The sequence below is a fragment of the Ostrea edulis genome, chromosome 8 (assembly GCF_947568905.1).
Source record: "Ostrea edulis chromosome 8, xbOstEdul1.1, whole genome shotgun sequence".
Lineage (NCBI taxonomy): Eukaryota > Metazoa > Mollusca > Bivalvia > Ostreida > Ostreidae > Ostrea > Ostrea edulis.
Genome location: NC_079171.1, coordinates 39,179,853 through 39,202,542, shown reverse-complemented (window position 1 = coordinate 39,202,542; position 22,690 = coordinate 39,179,853). Strand labels below are relative to the sequence as shown.

Here is a 22,690-nt window from a genome sequence, read left to right as displayed (position 1 = left end):
ATTTGGTATATTTGTTACAGATTAGGGCCACGTCATACAATAGAACCTACGACTATAAAGTCCAAAGAGCCTCTATACTATAAAACCGGTTTGCTCAGACTGTGTCAGAACCTTGTGATTTATTTATAAAAGTGACGAGATTTTAAAACTCTGTTCTGTGATATTTTTAGTCTTAGTTGTAAGTTCTTTTGTAAAACGGTCTAGGCCCAATGCAGCGATTTTGAGGTGGGGGGGGGGGGTATTCCAACAAATAAAAATCTGTATAAAACATATACCCCAACCCCCTTTTGATCATACTTTAATCATATGTTCAAAATTTCATATGTTTATCATATCTTAAACATATGTTAAACATATAAATTTTCACCTTGTGTTAATCATACGTTTGAAGTTTGCAGTATGTTCAACATATGTTTCAAACATACGTTAAACAGATGTTCAAAACATATGTTCGCCATATGATGATAAAATCATATGTTTAACATATGTTAAACATATGTTCAACATATGAATATCCAAACATATTTTGCAATTTTACCTGTGTAGGTCGGCAGCTGGAGCGAGTAAACAAAATACGCTCCGCCCAATTCACTTCCCCCTCTTCAAAATGCATTAGTACGGCAGAAAAATATATGGAAATTGATTACAAACATTGGAAACTTTGTACATGACAATGCACTAGCATAGCGCAATATATACTACGTTGTCAGCACAATGATGGTGGACACGCACGTGATGAAAATATGGCAGCGACTATAAATGAGGTAGGAGATTCGTGTATATTTATTTAAGAAGGAAAGTGCAAGTACTATGCATTCTATTGAATTTACTGAACCTTGCTATACAATTAGAAATCCAGAGAAACTTGTTCTGCTGTATTCATCACTATAGATCTGTCCAGCGTTTGCGTTAGCTCTTGTTCGAATGAATACTTCGTCATGTTCGTTCAGGGTGAGGATAACATTCCCAGTAACACAGTCACGTCCATTATCACTGGTATGAAGGTATATCGCACCATGTACCTGGTTATTTACCACTAATTCTGTAGAGTGATAGGATGAGAACATTAGACTCATCGTCCAGGAAAAGAAATAGGTTCCAGATTCAGGGACCATAAACACACCGAGATGTGCGTGATATCCATTGCCTTCGTTTGTCTTAGTGACGTCAAAGATCAGTGTGTGATGTCCTCCAGGGTTGATTAAGGGACTACTCATGTAGGCATAAAAAGCTACCGGTTGTACTGTAGCAAGTCGTAATCCTCCTGAATGGACAAATGGAATGTAGGTGATTTTTTTTATTGTAAAAATGATATATGTATCAGATTATTGTGAAACAACACATGATATATCATTTCAAATGTTTGGGTAAACAATATTTTACATTTGACACACAAGGTGCTGGTTTTCCCAGCTTTCAAATTCAAAATTGGATAAATCATCTCTACCACTAAAACTTCCTTGTCTTTCTCTTTATCATTTATGGACATACACATGTACCCAACGTTATATATATTTTTTGTGAACTTTCACGTACTTGTAGTACATCTGGTTTCCACAAAATATCCCGGGAGGAATGTATATTACCATGTTTGTTTTAGAGTTGGCATAATTTGATAGCTTCTGGTTGTCGCAAAGTAAGATAACCCAAATTGAAAAAGTAAAATCAGTTCTTATGTATTACATAACTTGTATAAATGGACATTACTGTAGCAAAGACGGGGGCAAATATTGTTATCGAAACCGGGATTGCATTGCTAGTTATGTCATTTATCCACCTGAATTACCAAGTCCAATACACACAGTATGTTGATATCACTACACTATAGAATTAACCTATTTAGGAAATCGCGTACGTCTCAATTGCAGGTTGGTCGGTGGTTCATTGTTAAACTCATATGGAGATCTCACCACTGACGGTGATATTTTGCGAAATGTAGTCTTATAATCGGCGCTTACAGCCTTTGAACATGGATATATTTATATCGTGCCACACCTGTTGTGACAAAGGGCCTCGGTTTTTGCGGTCTCATCAGAAAGACTTTTAAAATAGAGTTGATCCACAAAGAAAAACCTCAACAGTAGTTACAAATGTTAAGTGTATATGACAGTAATATGACAAATTTAAGGCTATCGGGGTTGAAAGGTCACACTATCCTAAATTATTTTCTCCAGACAACTTTACGATTTGATGTTTACTATTATAGGAGTTGTGAGATTAATCACTTTTCATGATGTCGTGTGTTTGCACTGGCTAATTCTATGTCTAGATGCACCCCCTCCCGCCCGAGAGTATGTTCCAGTCTTACAAGAATCTTTTAAATTATTTTGTCTGTTATCATACACGTATGTAAAAATGTATAGGTTTATTCAATATATGTCTTTGAGAAGAAGCCTGGAATATATCAATTACATACGTGTTTTAACGGCACTCAGATTGAATGTGCAAAAATAACGATACAGACGCGACTTTTTCAATGAATTTGATAGAGCAATGAATAAATAAAGTTGAATAATAAATATTCCATGACTATTCAATTTATGCATCTACTCCCTGTATTTCTAAAGTTAACAAATATTCATTTCCTTTTATCCCAACGTGTTCGTAAGTCATTAAACTATTCCTTGTTTAAACTAACCCCAGGATGAAACAAATAATGCCGGAAAAAAAAATCAAAGCGTGCAGGTCATGGCTAGTGTTTCGTGAAGACCGTTCACAACCCTCTCTCCGCCCAAAATATTTCAATCTTTCCTGACGAGAAATTTCTTTAAATCATATTATCTGTTTTCATACACGTACACATGTATATAAAATGTATAGGCTTATTCAACATCTGTCTTTGGGAAATGGCCTGGAATATAGAAATTGCAAATCTATTTTAACGACACTCAGAATGAATGTACAAACATAGCGAAACAGACGCGACCATTTCATATTCAGTTTCAATGAATTTAACAGAGCAATGAATCAATAAAATGTGATAAATCAATGTTTCGTGACGATATGATTTTTGTATATTTTTATTTTATTTCCAAAATTAAAAAAATCATTTGTTTTCATTAGAACGTGTTCATTGATCTAATAAGCAACAATGAAATTTACCGCGTCCTACGTGAACAATCATTTTAAAATGAATCATTATCATTACTTTCTCAACCTTTTTTTTTATAAATATTTAGAATATTGCAATAATATTGAAACTATTTGAATCAAATAATATCGAAAAAATCAAAGTGTACAGGCCACGCCTACTGTATCGGGCAGACCGTTCAAAGCGTGCAAGCGACGCCTACAAAGTGGTCAACGTTTCGTGTAAAGCGTTTCGTGCAAACCGTTCACCGTTCCGTGCAAGAATCGTTTCGTACTGTTCCGTGCAAGTGGTATGGTAGTACGCTTCAGAGTTTGTACAAGATATCTGCTCAGTAAAGTATTGTTGATTTATCAGAAACAATGTACATACTAGTATGCATATCTACTTACTTTTTGGCTTTCTTTACTGTGGAGCCTTAGGAAGGATAAACGACGTAGGGATATTATGTAGATCTACTTCTAAGGGTTTTGTTTTAGTATTGTTATCACGTGACTGGTAAGCTCCGTCCTCGATATCACCAAGTGAATAGTTCGCCTTCTCCAAATCATCCCGATTAAAGCTCCCCTGTGTGACTATAGCTTCAAGTTCAACAATTCTGTCATTTTGAACCTGAATTAAATCCGTTTGTTTTTCAATGAAACTTTCTAATACAGATACTCGGTTACGCAAAGAATGAAACTCTTTGAGGAGAAATTGGATAGTAGTGGCGGTATCTGCGTAATCAACGCAAAATACCGAAGACAATCGAGGGAATAGACAGAGCAAAACACAGAACAAATACCGAGAGTTCATGTCTTGTTCGTTAGATATGACACCATCAGTGCTTGCATGGGACTTTATGTCTAAATCTAGAACTAGGTGGAACTGAAATGCAACACCTGTTGACCTTACTCGCAGTTCTTATCGTTTTGTACAAAGATGATATCAGGTATTAGTAATTTATAATTTCATATGTTACACTGTGTGTTATAATTGATTTCTTTTTCTAAGTATTATTAGAGATTCCACACTAAAGATGGCAATGCATTTCCTTTCTTTGTGAACCCTGAAAATAGATCTTAACTCCATGCATTAAACCTTAAAATACATGAATGTGTCAACTGTCTATTTAGAATTGCAACACGGAGTAGGCTCTGTAAACAAATGGCTTTGAGTAACATACCAGTGAATTTGTAAGATATTGAAAATAACTAGGTATATACAATATCTACGTCGATATGTAACTGGGTTGTAGTCAAGGATTATAATTCGGTATAGTTTCATGAAATCCAATATCACACAGCGGCACGTTTATGGTGATGATTTATATTGCATGAACTACCCAAACTTATTTTATATCATACAAAATGAGTAAAACATACTTTCATTACTTAGATAAAAAAGAATTTTGATTTGAATGATATTATGCACATTACAAATGAGTTCAAGGTTGAGTATTTACATTCACTGAATCCTTTCTCCTACATTTCTTTTTAAATTGGTATTGCTTTCATCTGCGAGAATGGATTCATGTTTGTAGCAAACTAGTTCGATCCAATTTTTAGTACCATCAATCTTTGCAATTATTACCAAATATCGAGTGTCATCAAGGTCAAAGTGTGCATTGGCTGTTCCGTTTAACGTACGTATGAATCAACCATATGATATTTTAGTACTTGGACATCAATATATATGCCCCGTTCGTACACATGTAAGTTGAAGCCGGTTGCAGTCCTCTCCATGCAAATGAGAATCTAAGAAAATCAGTACTAATTTTTTTTTTTAAATTTCAAAATCAATACATTCATTCTCAACTCTTACGACGCGAAAAAGGATGAAAAAAGATTTCAGATTGATTAAGTGTACCACCTTACATCATACGATGCCGTCACACGGACTGTGGATATCCAATTTACATTGAATCGATCTAGTGGTAGATGTGCCATAGGAATTTGACAGACATTCTTTCATAAGTTGAATAGTCGTACATCAATGTTATTGCTGTCTTAACCCCATTCACCGTCCTGTTAGATCAGTATTTTAAGACAATTACGCCAATCTGTGCACTTTTACAATTGAATTATCATCTATGTGATAATCTGATAGGATTTGGACAGAATTAACGATATTCTGTGAAGAATTCTGTTTATTTTCATATTAATATTTTCTCAAGTCTTTTAGTATTTTTCCTCTGTCAAAGTCGTTTTGTTGACATAATTCGATTTCCTCCGTAGCCAATGCATAGTGTGATAATGTGACGTCACAGACAAAGCTCTTTATTGTATGTCATATATGATGACTACTTACATGAGCATGCTAAAAATATGTACGAGGGAAGTTTTAATCCATCCTACTTGTATAAAATCCATATACAAAAACAGTAATTAGCCTTAACTCACATACTTACGTGCATGGATGCACGCGACAGCTGCACGTACCCTGCATTCTTTTCAGATCAACCTGTTTTCTATGTATCAGATATCTGGTAAAACAGTCTGATATTCAAATTCACGCAACAGGGAGTGCTGTAACTGTTGGCTGGAAATATAGAACTACGTGACAAGAGTTCTGAATGTCAAAAAAGCACAATACTTCGTGTATACCAGTGCCTCAGATTTACTGGTACAACTCGCACTGACCAACCGAAGGTTACAAAGCCTCATCGGGATCGTGTCGTGAGGTTGTAGCACTTGCACAACCTGTTTAGAACTGAGACTCTATGGAACACATAATCCAAGAATAAACTGAGATACTGTGCTGAGTCGTCTCCGCTCTAAATATCATCAAACACGTTCCTCCTTCATTGTCATGGACATGAAGTTAGACCCCAATGGGTGCGACAACACTGCCCAATTGTGTTGTGTGTGGAAATGTGACGCTGTATACTTTTCTCTGGCATGTGAAGATGTGTTCACTGCTCAGATAGGCGTCGGCTTACTTTCAACGTCAAGTTACACCGATAACTGCATGATGGAATGTGATAAACTTAGTGGTGACAGCTTTATGATGTATAATGGGATCTGTAGTAACCGCAAAACTCGCTTGATCTCTATATGGTTACGCTGCAGATCCCTATTTTGGTGATGAGAAAGTATGTCATAGTCTCACGATTCTAGAATTGACTTGAAGCCCTCAATAGAGTCACATAACACGGTTGAATGACTGATATGGTTCCAGTGAATGGTGGTCCTTATAAAGAAGGAATTATTGTACTGATCAGTCCTTCTGAGTTATCATTGAAGGCAATTTGACAGCTCAACTCCATGGTAGATTAATATTATTTTGCAATCCGTCGTTGCGTCATTTGTCCGTCAGCAAAACTGTTAAATTATTTTAAGAACACAATACCTGTTTTCCCCTGTGGCGCGAAATGCAATGTACAAATTATGGTCAACACATTACCTTGTCCCCATACACTCCTGATGTCTCTCCAACAGATGCAGCATGTGTGAAACATTTTTCATCGACGCATTCGAACACGCCAAACATCTACCCCTTGTCGTCAGACACTTTTGGAAGAGTGGCAGAACATCAAATGTTGTGACTAATTCGATCATCACACCGTTTGAACGACAATGAATGTTAACGGAGAGCATATTCGTTATTTGGATGTCAATAGTTAACACATCTTTGGTGAAAGTGATGATGGTTAACTCTAAACTGCGTTATCCAATAACATAAAGGTGTATTTTTATTGGTTGTAAAAATTAAACAACTTATTCATGTCTTGTGATTGTTCCTCCAAAACGTTGATACGTGAGATGAAAAATCTTTTTCTGTGGCCTTTAACTCGCTCGACATTTAGATTTATCGAAGATGTTTTATCTATGAACAATATTTATTCATATTCGATGCACATGTATCTCGGTGAAGTCAAAATAAAAGACCACACAGAGTCTTACATATTTGTTTGATATTTGGATATTTTATTGAATATACAATGTAGATGTTAACCCAGACTAACTACTCCACTTTATGGCAAACGGGATGATCTCAGGGGCTCCACTGTTAACTTCCCATATTTACGTAGCAATGTCCCATTATCCCCTGCATATGCTGTATATGTCTCTCAACTGATTCAATACGCGGGAACATGTTCTGAATATGATCAATTTTGAAATCAAAGTAGGCTACTGACAAATACTTTGATGTAACAGGGTCCGTTTAAAGTAAGCATTTCGCAAATTATATGGTCGTTATAGGGGTCTTATTTGCAAATACACCTGTTGTTAGTTCGAATGTTCTCTGATATGTTTCATTCCAATTGTTAGCCCGTTTGCATACTGATTTTAACTAAGACCTAGTCCGTTTACCTGATCAATATAGCAGGACCACGGCGGGTGTCACCGATCAACAGGAGATGCTTACCCCTAAGCACCTGATCCCATCTTATTTGTAGCTAAGTACTTCGTTACTAGCTTGAAAATACGGATGTATATTTAATTGCTGTTATAAAATTTAGAAATTCATTTCAAAATTAAGGATTATCTCCCTCATGCATAGCTCTTATCCTTGGACGAATTTGGCTCCACTTTTTTGGCACGCTGTTTTTGGCTATATTTAGCTCTAAAACTTCATAGTTATTTCGGATTTCAAACATTTCGGTTGAGCATCACTGAAGAGACATTATTTGTCGAAATGCGCATCTGGTGCATCAAAATTGGTACCGTATAAGTTTTACATCTGACACCCCTTATCTTACATTTCCTTACTGTTACAGAAAATACCTAATTATGGCTGTAATCCCAGATCATTCCATTTCAATTTCATTTCCAAAATATCTATCCTAAAACCTTCAATTTAAACACCTTGTTGTTCCTCTACATACAACACAAAGGAGTTATGGTGTGAATCTACTCTACAGACGGATGTTTGCACATTCATTTGGCAATTGGTATACGAAGTTCACTACGATTTAAACAGTATTTTTGAATTAATTTCAATTTGCTGCAAACCCCTAGGCTGTCCCCAGAACTCGTGGTTTAAATTATTTCATTCAATAATAGGAGGGAACGTTTTTACAAGTTTGGCTTCTCTAGTTCTCAAAACATACCGCCCTATTTTAATTATTATCGTCATACAGGCAGACACCAGACAAAAGTTGATCAGAAAGCTCACTTCATCCGTTGGCTCAGGGCAGCAAGCAATTCACACACACTCATACATCTACACAAAGAAGTATTAGTGACATGCAAAATTAGATTCATATTTTGATGTATATTCGCCAAAGTTCCAGTCTACAGAACACTTTGTATTTGTTAAACTTAGGTGTTGCAAATGATATCACAATGGTAGTACACCCCATTGTATGTACTGTGAAAAATAGGTGAAGCTACAAAGCAATAATATTTATCATATCAGCTCCTACATACCGGTATATGTGTAAATGTACATGATCATGGTGGTTATCATGTTGGAATTGTCGGTATGTCTGAACACTGCAACATACAATCACATGGTTGTCTAATACATTGATTAATACAAAAAGATATATACTTTTGAGTGTTATTGGGGTTTGAGCCGAACTTGGTCACGTGATCAAATTATATGACGACACGCCGGTCAATGCATCTAATCTCAGATGAATGATGTTTTCCGCCATAATACATGTACGTACACAGTGACGTATAACAACATGTTTAACGTCACTAATCAACTCAAACTACCGACAGCTCCCGCGAAATAAAGTCCATTTTAACATATCCTTTATAACACTTTCAATGTTTGTAACGATTTCTCTTTGAGAATTATGGGGTGTTTTCCCTCGAAATAGAGGGCAATTTTCTAAAGGAAACTCGATAAATTCATCTAAAAAACATTTTGATCAATACTTTCTAAAAGTGGAAGATTTCCCGGAAGAGTAAATAAACGACCACATCGCAAATGTTAGGTGTAGCTATATATCACTTACCGTCATACATCCGAGGCTATATATGTAGGGTACCGCAGGGTACGGAAATCTGCCGAAGTTTGCCGAATGGCGTTATAGTAGAATTGATCACGGTCCGAGTTATTTTCTATTTCTATTTTGATTTGTGTTCTTACCGAGCTTCCATACTTATGTAGCAGATGTCCGACATAACGATCATACAACACAAAATTTCATTATCACCTGCATATAGTGTTTTAACATATCAACTGATTCGATACGCAAAAACTTGTTATGCTTATGGTCATTTTTAAAATCAGGACAGGCTACTGACAAACACGATGATTGTGCAGGGTTTTCAACAGTCTCGTGTAAGTTATCCGATCCATGAAAAGTCCATCCCCCAATAATTAATTATTATGTAATACAAAACTTGGTATCAAATGAAAGATAATTAACATACACAGTGATTCACCAAAAGAATTTTCAAAATTGACAAGACATAAGAAACATCTCTTTTAGAGACTAACTTTAATCCCTATGAGAAAAACACATTTCTGACATATATAGTCATTTAGAATATAATTTCCAAAGAAAACTCATGGTGATAAGATCCCTATTACCCGGGTCTTTCAAAATATGTGAGGAAAAGTAAAGGTCACCATACGAATTATGAAAATATTTAATTTATTCTACATTTCTATAAAGGGAGACAACTAAAAAATTTAATTCACTACAGATAGATGTAGCATCATTTACTCTCTCTCTCTCTCTCTCTCTCTCTCTCTCTCTCTCTCTCTCTCTCTCAATGAGACATTTTGTTTTCACAAAAGATTTAGTGCTACAGATACTGACTTTCTGTGAAAATAAAGGCATTTATGGATCGGATACCTTAAAGTCAACATTTGGCAAATTATATGGTCGTTAGAACAATGTAGTATACCAATACATCCTATCATTGGGTCAAATGCTGTCTGACGTATTTCATACCAAATTTTTAGGCCGTTCTTGGGGCATTGATTTTGACTACGGATAATTCCTTTTACCTGATCAAGATATAGAACTTACGGTGGGTATGACCGGTCGACAGGGGATGATTACTCCTCCTATGCATCTGATGACACCTCTGGTATATCCAGGGATCCATGTTTGCCTAACTCTTTATTTTTTATTGCTATAGGGGTTATGAGATTGATCACTGTTCGTAATATTCGCCTTTCATCTAAGAATAAGAAGAATAAATATTCAATTTAGAATATTCAATTTAGAAGGTTACAAAAGACGACACTGATCTGAAATAAAAGTAATTTAGAGTGGAAGACAAAAAGAGCGGAGTAAAGTACATCCATGATGTGATTTGATCAACGGCGGGGAAACTGTGGCTTTGGACTACTTGAAATTGAATGGAATTAACGGCGGATAGATGGATCTAGTTAACGTTAATCTCTTGGTCAGGTTTTTGAAAGTTTCAAAAGAGAACAATGGCAGCTAGAGGCTAGAATGACAGCAGAAATGCTGCCCAATAAATGAAATTATGTAAAGAGTATGTATATTTTTATTCATAGTTTGTTATCAAAACAAGTATGGAATCCATACAAAGAAAGTATACTAGTATCTGTATTCTAGTGATTAATGTTAGTAATAACCCATGGCCGTCTAAGAATTTTACATAGTTTATAGCATATATTACGAATAAATTTATCTTGACAATCTGCCCTCTTTCATGACATATGAGATTTTGATATCATATTAATTTTGAGTATTTTACCTTTTTCTTGAAACCCCGTTTTATCATTTTGTATAATAGAGTTCAAATAAAAGCTATTGTAAGAGAGTTAAAGAGAGGAACAATACTGACATGTGGATTCCTTATACAGATTTAATATGAAATTTTCCCCGTAACAATCTTCAAATGTTCATAAAAGCATAAACATGTAAATTTATAGCTAAAATGTATTTCAAATTTCAGAGAATTCTCACATATAGACAGAAAAATAATTGATACCAATCCCACAGCTCATACAACTCTTTAGTATCCACCCTGAAATACTGTCTGACGTGTTTCATACCAATTGTTCAGTCGTTCGTGGCACACTGATTTTGACTACGGATATCTCCGTTTACCTGATCAAGATATATAGGGCTCATGGCGGGTGTGACCGATCTACAGGGGGTGCTTACTCCTAGGCATCTGATCCCACCTCTGGGGTCCGTGTTTGCCCTACTCTCGATTTGCGTATAAGAGTTCAGAAATTGATCACCGTTCGTTATATTCACTTTCCACCCTAGAGCCTTGAATCCAGGATGTTCCTGTGAGTAATAAAACTTATTTTTCTAGGTAGACTCTAGAGTTTAAATACCATTAAATCAGTTTAATACACTGAACATGTGTCTGTATAATTATCAGAAATATTAAGGTTGCAGAAGAACATCATATATGTAATAGTATTACCTGAAACCCTCTAAATTTGATTGATTTTTAAGAGCCACGGTGTCAGTCGCGTTTTTTATGTAACCGTTGGAGCAATGTAGACTATGTAGGGACTGGTATCAAAGCGAGACAGTAGTTTTTGTAGGGCTATTATTCGTTGATGTGATACTTTCGCTAAGGATCTTTGTGATGAAGATTTTATATTGAATGTGTAAATAAAGTACATGATTAGAACACTCCAGACACACACCAACAGAAATATATCCAATTCTTATTTCATTGCCAGTTGGTGTATTGCATATTTACCACAATACCAGAACCAATACATCGTTCTTCCCGTCACCGAGTTTACATCCGGGTACCTCCGCTTTCTTGCTTCTTCCTGATCGATAGAATCTGTATAGGTGCGAATGTGAACTTCCTTAAAACACATTGACGTCAATTTTAAATATCAAAAAGATTAATTTACGAAATGAGACTCTGCAATCTCATTCACATAGTATGATATCGGAATACCAATGCCATTTCGGATTCTAACGTTTTCCCCACTCGCTGTGTGCGTGATTATCACCCTTTCTTTTGTTATCTCCTTTCAGCAGCACTCAGTCTCTTCTCCCTGTTTCTAGAGCTAAACAGAAAATGTAGTCGTATTATTATACAACTCCAAGTCATTTGATATTCAAATAGCTTATCAACCAAAAGAAAAGTTCACAAACTTATTTCATTTTACAAAATAGTATATGGAATTGCTCCTCAATATCTTCAAGAACTTTTGATGCCTTTCATTCCTCCAAAAATGTATATCAATTGAGAAACTATGATAATCTTAAATTTATTCTTCCTCAAGTTAGGACCCCATCATATATGAATAGCTTTGTACCTTCAACAATTAAACTATGGAATGACCTACCTGCTCATATTAGAAACCTATCTATTATAACATAATTTAAAACTGCTATAAAAATATGTACTACAATAAACCAAATAAACTGTTTAATCATGGTAAACGCAATGCAAACATCTGGCATTGCCAATTGAGAAATAATGCTAGTAATCTAAATTTTGACTTACATAGTCAATTTCTACGAGATGATGCTACTTGTGATTTGTGTGGTCACCCTGCTGAAAATGCTTATCATTTTTTCTTCGAATATGTTCAGTACTCAGTACAAAGAATTGCTCTTTTAGAGTCAATAAATGCAATGCAACTACAAGTTCCCATATCATTAAAGTTATTGCTGAGTGGTGATGAGATTCTTGGGTTCAAATCATAACATAAATATTTTTGAATATGTTCAGAAATATATTACAAAAAGATTTTAAAAATGCATTTAATACATGTGTGTTTGTTATGTATGTCTATTCTTATCATGTTGAGTCGGTACTCTCAAAAAAGTTTGCGCGAAGTGTAGGATACCTTACCGAATATTTGATGAAAGGTGAAGATAACGAACAGTCATCAATCTCATAACTCCTACAAGCAATACAAAATAGATAATTGGGCAAACACGGACCCCTGGACACACCAGAGGTGATATCATTCAAACCAGAATTTCTTGCATCACCTGATAGGCTTTAACAGTGTTAATAATTATATAATATAACAAAAATATGAGCCACTCCCTAACAACTCCTTGAATTCGCCATGGTAAATTGCCGTAAGGGTTGGTTGTACTCTGCGTTACAAGCACGACTGTATCCGGCTTGGGAATGATTGCATCTTAATGACGTTTTAGCATCAGCTTCAGTATTATCTTCATAAGAGAACCTGTTGGTTGATATTTTTATTTGATTCTACTTTCTTCATTTTTTGATAAAAAAATTCTTAAATTTACTTCATTAAGGAAATATTATAATCGTAACAAATTATGATATGCATAGCATCCATTTTTAAAAAGAAATGTCTGATTTATTTTTCCAATAATATCCAGCAAATGAAAGTTCACTTATACATGTAGCTGTTATAATCGGGACACACAATAAGTACTAATTTGATTTTTTTTCCTCCAGTAAATTAGGATGAAATTCATCATCTGAATAGACCTTCATGATAAATTATTGAATTTGGAATTTAGGATAATGAGTCTGTTGATAATTAAGAAATTGGAATTAATTGATACTTTAAATTGATTAACTTTGATCGAAATTGATATGATAAAGTAATAAAATAATCTGTAGTGTGGCTATAATTCGTTATTCAATTTAAGATTTTTTTTATCAAAAAGGTTTATCAAAATTCTCTGGATGATATAATGACTTATATACATGTACAAGTTGCATGTTGTAGGTAAACTACAAAGTGACATTTGCTAAACTAGAATGAATGCAGGTCATCTCACTTTGGTATTTGAAGCCCCCCCAAAATGATTTGAAAGGTTATCCACAGCGAAAGTCGTTTCATCTGTCCATTCTGACATCTCAGAGACCTCCTGCATTGCTTATGAGAATTTATCTGGGAAACCAGAGAATTGCTCCCGGATCTCTGACATCCCACGAGACAAATTCTCTGCAGAGCTATTGAGGTGGGATATATATCACGCTGCATACCATTAACCTGGACTCTCAACTGCATAAGACTACCTACTTTATTGGCCAAATCACCCTGATCACATACCATGCCCCCTTGTGTGATACCCTCAGATTTGGTATTTTCATCTCTTGGGATTCTAAATCCATCCTATCAAAATCAGGTTCTACTGGTGTACTCATAAAATCGGATCCTATAAACTGTGTGTACGGATTGGTTTTTATGGGCCCCCACAAACTGTTGTCAAGAGAATTGATCGGGAAATCCCTCCCCTGGGGCTGATTTTGACGCCAAAAACTCTAGCTGTGCCCTAACATGTTTTGCCCTTCCTCTTCCGGATGCCATAATTCACAACTAATTATATAAGCAATGTACAACAAGACGACAGCAAATATTGATCAGGGTCGATTTACCAACTCAGTAATTAGCTGCAAACATGCATTTCGACAAATAATGTCTCTACAGTGATGCTCAAGCTGAAATTTTGGAAATTCGAAATGACAAAACACTTTTAAGAGCTAAAAGGAAATCTGGAGTGCGATAAACTGGAGCCAAATTCGTCCAAGGATCAGAGCTATGCATGAGGAAAATATAATCCCTTATTTTGAAATGAATTTCTAAATGTTATCCCAGTAATTAAATATACATTCGTATTTTCAAGCTAGTAACGAAGTACTTAGCTACTGGGCTGTAGAGACCCTCGGGGACTAAAAGGCTACCAGCAGAGGCCTCCACCCAAGGGTCATAATGTAAAACTTATACGGTACCAATTTTGATGCACCAAACACTACATCAGCAAATTTAACCTTGATCACAGCTTTGTACAATTGCAATAGTACTACAGACTACACACTGGTGTATGTACTTGGTGACTTGAGAGGTAAATTCGATTTGAAAGATAAGAACCGAATATAGCCACACTCATTGACAAAGTAGTTCACCAACTTGTCCTCCGATATATTGCACATCTTATTGTTTTTATGTTCTGTCGAGTCTGACTGAACACAACATACAAACACATGTGTGTTTAATTCATTCATTATTATATGTTCTTCATGTGGTCACTTTTGAAAATTGCTACCGAGAAATAAGTTGATGTAACAGGGATTTCAACAGCCTCGTTTAAAGTCAGCATTTCACAAATTATATGGTCGTTATGATAATAAAATGTGCAAATATACACCTTTGAAATAACATGTCGTTAAATATAGCAATCATCAAAAATTCTAATCAATGTCATCCTTGCAAATGTAGAGAAACTTATTAAAACAACCGCTGTGATCCTAAGGTGGGAAACTTAGTTTAAACAGTATTATTAATCCAGTTATAATATGTAGGTATCCCTGAGTTCCGTAATTTCGACCAACTAGGCCTATTATTTTAACATACCTAACATCTCGTTCATTTTTAGCCATTGTCTACCAGCTATCTACTCTTGATTTCACCATTGCTCTCTCCCACAAAATCATACAAATGTATAATTAAGAGTAATGTAATTTTACCCGCTTTACTTGTCAACGAATTAGACGCAAACATGTTATATATATATATATATATATATATATATATATATATATATATATATGTGTGTGTGTGTGTGTGTGTGTGTGTGTGTGTGTGTGTGTGTGTGTGTGTGTTAACATATATATATATATACATATTAATAGATGGCGCAAAAATCTTTTATTTTAATTGCATAATAATCATAACCCCATTCCGGCTTCTCACAAGCACTTGAAGTACTTAAACATAATTTTTTTAAATTTCAATAGCAAAGGTATTTCAATCCAAAATATGCATCTGATATACACATATAACTTTTGTCCATGAGTACATTTTTCTTTTCTAGGAAATTGTAGATTCTCTGTAAATTCGAGATTTTAAATTTTTACATAATCTGCATATTTCCTTTAAAGTACATGTAATTAGTTATGCAAGCAGCTGGTGCGAAAGAAGGATATTTATGAAATACGCTTCACCTCTAAATGATCCCACAAATGCGTGAAAACACATTATGGCGGAAAGGCATCTGGTGAAAAGATAGCAGCGACTAGACAACTGTGTATATTCATTCAAGAAGAAAAGTGCAACTGTCATGTCATTGTATTGAATTTAATTAACCTTGCTATACAATTAGAAATCCAGAGAAACTTGTCCTGCTGTATGCATCACTATAGATCTGTCCACCATTGTAGGCGTCTCTTGTTCGAATGAATACTTCGTCCTGTTCGTTGAGTTGTAGGATAAGGTTCCCTGTAACACAGTCACGTCCACTACTACTGGTATCAAGGTATATCGCACCATGTACCTGATTATTTACTACTAGTTCTGTACCGTGATAGGATGAGGAATCTAGACTCATCGTCCAGGAAAAGAAATAGGTTCCAGATTTAGGAACCATAAACACACCGAGATGTGCGTGATATCCACTGCCTTCGTTTGTCTTAGTGACGTCAAAGACCAGTGTGTGATGCCCTCCAGGGTTATTTAAGGCACTACTCATGTAGGCATAAAAAGCTATCGGTTGTACTACAGCTAGTCTTACTCCTCCTGGAAAGACAAATGGAATAAAAGTGTCACGAGTCACATGTATATGTTATTGAAAAATGTACAAATGTATCATATCATTGTGAAATTACATGAACAATGTAATATAGGCCTAATACTAGATTTTCTTGTGTGTGAATTCTTATGCTGATAATGTTAATGGATTTACAATATGAAATTGGATGAGCACCTCTACAACTTAGAAAATCCCCGGCCTTTCTCTTAATTGTTTAATGTAGATATGCTTAAAATGGGGTTAGACGTGAAACAAACATAAAGCCCAACGGTACTCACAAAATCTTAAATTTATTTGACCACGTAATGCCGAAGGCTGACGAGGTTGAAAGATCACGTTACTCTAAATTCTTATCATTACCAGATTTTATGATGGATTAGATGTACTTTTTTTTTTACTAGAAATACTACATACTGGATAGAAATCGACAACATTTAATAATAATTAAAAAAAAAAACCAGAAGAAGGCTTAGTACAGATTACTTTTGGAAACGAACATCAAATGAAAATCTTACTAGATGAGGAGCTCTGCTCTATAACTCACTGTTTGTTCCTTAGAAAATGTGTACATACTGCTAGTATGCATATATACTTACTTTTTTGCTTTCTTTCCTGTTGAGCATTGCTTTGGATAAACGATGCAGAGGTATTCTGTCGATCTATTTCCAAGGGGTTGGTTTCAGTGTAGTTATTACGTGACCGATGAGCTCCATCCTCGATATCACCAAGTGAATAGTTCGACTTCTTCAAATCGTCCTCATTAAAACTTCCCGACTTGACAATAGCTTCAAGTTTAACAATTCTGTCGTTCTGAACCTGAATTATTTCTGTTTGTTTTTCAACGAAGCTTTCTAATACAGACACTCGGTTACGCAAAGACTGAAACTCTTTGAGGAGAAATTGGACGGCAGTACCCGTGTCTGTATCATCAACGCCAAAACCGGAGGAGAATCTAATGACTAGACAGAGAAAAACGCAGAATACATACCGCGACTTCATGTTTGGTTTGTTAGAAATGATACTATCAGTGCTTGTACTGGACGTTTATGTCTAAATCTAGAATTATCTGGAACTGAAATGCAAAACACGTTGTCTTTACGTGCAATTCTTATCTTTTTATACGTATATAATCTCAGGTCTTATTGATTTCTATTTTTCTGTTACACTGTGCATTATAATTGGTTTCTATTTTTTCAAACTCTTGGCATTATGAATGATAAAAGGTTATTGCCAACATAAATTTTGTCCTGGCCGGCATTAGAAATTGAGATTCCATACTAAAGGTGGCCAAGCATTTTCTTTAATTTCTATTCCTCTCATTATTATTTTTTGAGAATCCCGAGAGAACTTCATTTATTGGACATTAAAAACATCAATGTGTCAAATATCAATTTAGAATAACAACACTGGGGTAGATAATGAACAAATTGCTTCAAGTAAAATACCGGGCAAATTTAAAATGCCGAAAATTACGAGGCAGATGTACAGACATCTACATGTACATGTAACCGAGATGCAATGATTATAATGCAGTATAAGTTCAGGGATATTGATTTTCGGTATTAATATGCGGTATATTTTGCTATTTGTGACGGATTTTATTGCATGAACTGTCCCAATTTACTTTATATCATATGAAATGAGTAAAAAGTACTTTAATTCCTGAAATAAATTTTTGTAAACGATTTTGAAATGCATGATATCATGCACATCCAAAGGCAAATCACGGCTTTTTTAACTCTTTAACTCTACATGGTTTCGTGTCCGTGAGAAGTCAATAGATGCACGGATGCACGCGGCAGCTGCCTGTACCATGCACACATCGCAGATCCACCCGTTTGTTACTTAATAGATATCTGGTAAGAATAGTCTGATATTGAAATCCATGCAACAGGGCAGTTCAGTTATTGTTGCCTGGAAGCACTTAAAACACAATGGCAAGAACTCTGAATGTCAACAAACGCACAATGTTTCGTCTAAACAAACGTTTTAGGCTGCTCTAACAGGCAAACCCAAAGTTACGAAGCCTCATCAGGATCCTTTCGGGATGTTGCAGCACTTGCGCATTCTGTTTAAAACTGAGACACCGGGGACACAAGGATAAGACTGTGCAGAGGTGTATCCGCTCCTGAATCATCAAACAGCATTTCGCCTTAATAGACTAAGTCATGGAAATTATATCAGATTTCAATGCATGTGACAATACTGTCCCTATTTGTTTTCTGTGCAAATTTGACGTTGTATACTTTCCTCTAACGTTTCAAGATGCATAATTTATATTTATGTCTCACTATCCCATTATCAGCTGCATCGTGTGTTTATGCATCTCAACTGATTCGATATGCAAGAGCTTGTTCTGCGTATGATCAGTTTTTAAATCGAGGCAGGGGACTGCCAAACAATTTGATGATGCATGGGTTTCAAAAGTCTCGTTTAAAGCCAGACTTTCGCAAATTCTATCGTCGTTATAACAATCTAGTTTGCCAATATAAGATGTCATCGTGTAAAATGCTCCTTGATGCATTTCATACATATTGTTAGGTTGTTCGTGGCACACTAATTTTGACTACGGATTACTCTGTTTACGTGATCAAGATATAGGGGGTCATGACGGGTGTGACAGGGCGACAGGGGATGCTTACACTTCCTAGGCATCTGATCCCATCTCTGATGTATCTAGGGGTCCGTGTTTGTCCAACTCTCTACTTTGCATTGCTTATAGGAGATATGAGATTGATCACAATTTGTTATTTTCACTTTTCATTCTTTACTGCTCAGGTGGGAATCGGCGTACTTTCAATGTCGCGAAAAATGTTATACTGATAACTGATGGAATGTGATATTGTTATTGGTGATAGATGCATGATCTATATTGGGATCTGTAGTGACCGAAAACTCACTTGGTCATCATTGAAGACAATTTCACGCTCAACTGTACATTAACACTGTTCTGCTGCCTGTCATCACGTGAGCAAAACGTTTAAAGTTTTTGTTTTAAAAATCAATACCCGGTGTCTGCTGTGCTCGATGTGCTATGAACGTTATTCACCAAAACATTGTTTACACATTACATCCCCCCTATTTAGACCTTGTCCCTCCTCAACAGAGCATGTGTGCGACATATTTCATCGTCGTTTTCCAAACTCTACCTACTTTGTTGTCAGACACTTCTGAACATTAAAACGAGTAACGAACTCTATTATAAAGGGGATATTCGTTATTGACGTGAGATAATTCCAATGACCATCGCCTGTTCAGCCAGAGTAATGATGGCTAAGTCTAAATTCGTTATCCAATAAAATAGATTTGCATCTTTTATTGATTGTACACGTAAAAAATAGATGAAACATTCATGTCCTGTAGTGCTGGAGTTCCTCTACATAGTCTTTTCTGATCGGGTCTTCTCGTGGGTATGAGTTGTGTTCCTTTATTAGCTGTCCTGTTTGTGCATTTACACGAGTGGAATTAATTCTAAAGCTTCTATATGAAAAGAAAAAGACTATAAACTGTACGAGGGAGCATGTTTTGCATATGTCTTTTTTTTAATCGGGACAGACTACTGACACATAAGTTGATATTACAGGTGTCTTGATTAAAGTAAGCATTTCCACAATCCTACGGGGAAATGTGAAGAGAGCGACCAGTGATCTGCAAATGCACGCTATCACTGGTTGAAATACTGTCTGACATGTTTCATACCAATTTTTAGTAGCATACTGATTTTGACTACGAACTACTCCGTATACTTGATCAAAATATATGGCTCACGATGCGTATGACCTTCGAACAGGTAATGTTTGCTCCTCCAAAGGACCTGATCCCACATATTCTATGTCTAAGAGTATTTGTTTGTCTTTTTCATTTCTTATTCTTCGTCGGATTCCTGAAATTGATAATTGTTCAAAAGTATATACACTGTATATACATAAAATTAAGGATTATCTCCCTTATGCATAAATCAGTCTTTGGCACTCTGCTTTTCTTTTTAGTTCTTACAAGTTTACTGTTATTTCGGATTTCCAATATTTCGGCTAGAGCACCACTGAAGAGACATTATTCGTCGAAATGCGCATCTACTGCATCAAAATTGGTACCTTATAAGTTTTACATGCTGTAAGTTCCTCTGCATTGATATCCTCGCAGTATGTGTATCAATATTGGATTGCCTTTTGTTTTTATTCTACATTAATCACCTTTCGTCGTAAATTCTTACATGATAATGCAACTTTACATATTCAAGACAGTGATTTACAAGGTATCGAATCAACATATTTTTACTTGCGGAAAGTTCGAACTTGGTGTTTATGAAGTCAAACCGTTTTCGGTTTTATAGAAAATTATGTAGATGGGAACTCAACAAAGGATGTCGAAATTAGATAAATTTATCCCATATTTACAGATCCAGGGACAAACAATTTTAGTGTCAAATCTGAAAAACTACATAGTGTTGAATTTCAATCATTTCATTTTCCTGTAAATTCAATTTGTAGATGTTGGATTTATCATGAGGTGAAAATATGTTGGCGCCAATGACTGAGGCATATATTTATTCAGGAAAGTGCAACGGCTCTGTCATTCTACCGAATCTACTGAACCTTGCTATTCAATAAGAAATCCAGAGAAACTTGTTCTACTGTATGCATCACTAGCAATCTTTCCAACGTTGTAGTTGTCTCTTGTTCGAATGAATACTTCATCTCGTTCGTTCAGATTTAAGACGAGGTTCCCTGTAACACAGGCACGTTCATCACCACTTGTAGCAAGGTATATCGCACCGTGTGCCTGATTGTTTACCAATAGTTCTGTAGAATGATAGGATGAGATCCAGAGACCCATGGTCCACGACAAGAAATAGGTTCCAGATTTAGGGACCATAAAGACACCAAGATGTGCGTGATATCCATTGCCTTCGTTTGTCTTAGTGACGTCAAAGATCAGCGTGTGATGTCCTCCAGGGTTATGTAAATCACTACTCATGTAGGCATAAAAAGCTACTGGCTGTACTGTAGCAAGTCTTACTCCTCCTGGATGGACAAATAGAATAAAGTTTTCATGAGTTATTTTAAAAGTTCATAAACCACTAGATTTTATTGGTACATGTATCTTAATTACTTAAGGTTGTTGATGCTGTTAGGTCCAAAATCTGGAATTGGATAAAGTACCTCTACAACAGGAAAGAAAATCCCGATCTTTCTCTTTTTCATTTAATGTAGACATAGTTTAAATGGGGCCAATCAATAATTAAACAAAAATGAAGTATAGAGATAGTCAAATATTCTAAGTGTGCATGATCAAATAACGACGAAGGATGTCAAGATTGATAGGTCACGCTGATCTAAATTCTATCATCAAATAATTTATTTTTACTAGACACATTAAAGGCTGATACGAAAAACGAACACACCCTCTGAGAAGGCTTACTATATATCATGGATAAACAATGAAGTAAAACTCTTATTAAAAGAGGATGTTTCCTTTTTAAATCAATGTTTGTCTTTCAGAAACTATGAACATACTAGTATGCATATATACTTACTTCTTGGCTTTTGTTGATGTGGAGTCCTACGTGGGATAAACGACGTAGGATAATCTTGTCTATCTAATGCTAAGTGTTTTGTTTTAGTGTTTTTATCACGTGACTGGTAAGCTCCATCCTCGATACCACGAAGTGAATAGGTCGACTTCTCTAAATCGTCCTCATTAAAGCTCCCCCGTGTGACTATAGCTTCAAGTTTAACAATTCTGTCATTCTGAACCTGAATTATTTCTGTTTGTTTTTCAACGAAACTTTCTAATACAGATACTCGGTTACGCAGAGACTGAAACTCTTTGAGGAGAATTTGGACGGTAGTGTCCGTGTCTCGGTCATCAACGCAAAATACAGAGGAGAATCGAATGAATAGACAGAGAAAAACACAGAACAAATACTGCGACTCCATGTCTTATTCGTTAGTAATGATACTATCAGTGCCTGCACTGAACTTTAATGTCTAAATCTAGAACTAAGTGGAACTGAAATGCAACACCTGTTGACCATATTCGCAATTCTTATCATTTTATATATATACTATATCAGGTATTATTAATTTATAAATTTCCTATGCTACACTGTGCATTATAATTGCTTTCTTCTTTCGAAGTATTTGGATCAATAACGATAAAAAGGAACATGGACTCGCAACATTTTATCGTGGTCGACAATAGAAAATTAGTGAGTCCACACTAAAGCT

At 35.6% G+C, this 22,690-nt stretch overlaps 2 protein-coding genes across 2 annotated transcripts; both read right to left on the bottom strand.

The window, feature by feature from the left end:
- Positions 1-15,988: 15,988 nt before the first annotated feature.
- Positions 15,989-17,516, bottom strand: LOC125662786 (uncharacterized). Its single transcript, XM_056146092.1, has 2 exons — positions 17,057-17,516; positions 15,989-16,447 (listed from the first exon to the last, which is right to left on the bottom strand). The coding sequence occupies exons 1-2, from the start codon at positions 17,457-17,459 to the stop codon at positions 16,023-16,025; spliced, it is 828 nt and encodes a 275-aa protein (XP_056002067.1). The 5' UTR covers positions 17,460-17,516; the 3' UTR covers positions 15,989-16,022.
- Positions 17,517-20,975: 3,459 nt separating this feature from the next.
- On the bottom strand, positions 20,976-22,411 carry LOC130049056 (uncharacterized). The gene is made up of 2 exons (XM_056146093.1): positions 21,997-22,411; positions 20,976-21,484 (listed from the first exon to the last, which is right to left on the bottom strand). Exons 1-2 carry the CDS (start codon positions 22,397-22,399, stop codon positions 21,060-21,062), a joined length of 828 nt encoding a protein of 275 aa, XP_056002068.1. The 5' UTR covers positions 22,400-22,411; the 3' UTR covers positions 20,976-21,059.
- Between the last annotated feature and the right edge of the window lie 279 nt (positions 22,412-22,690).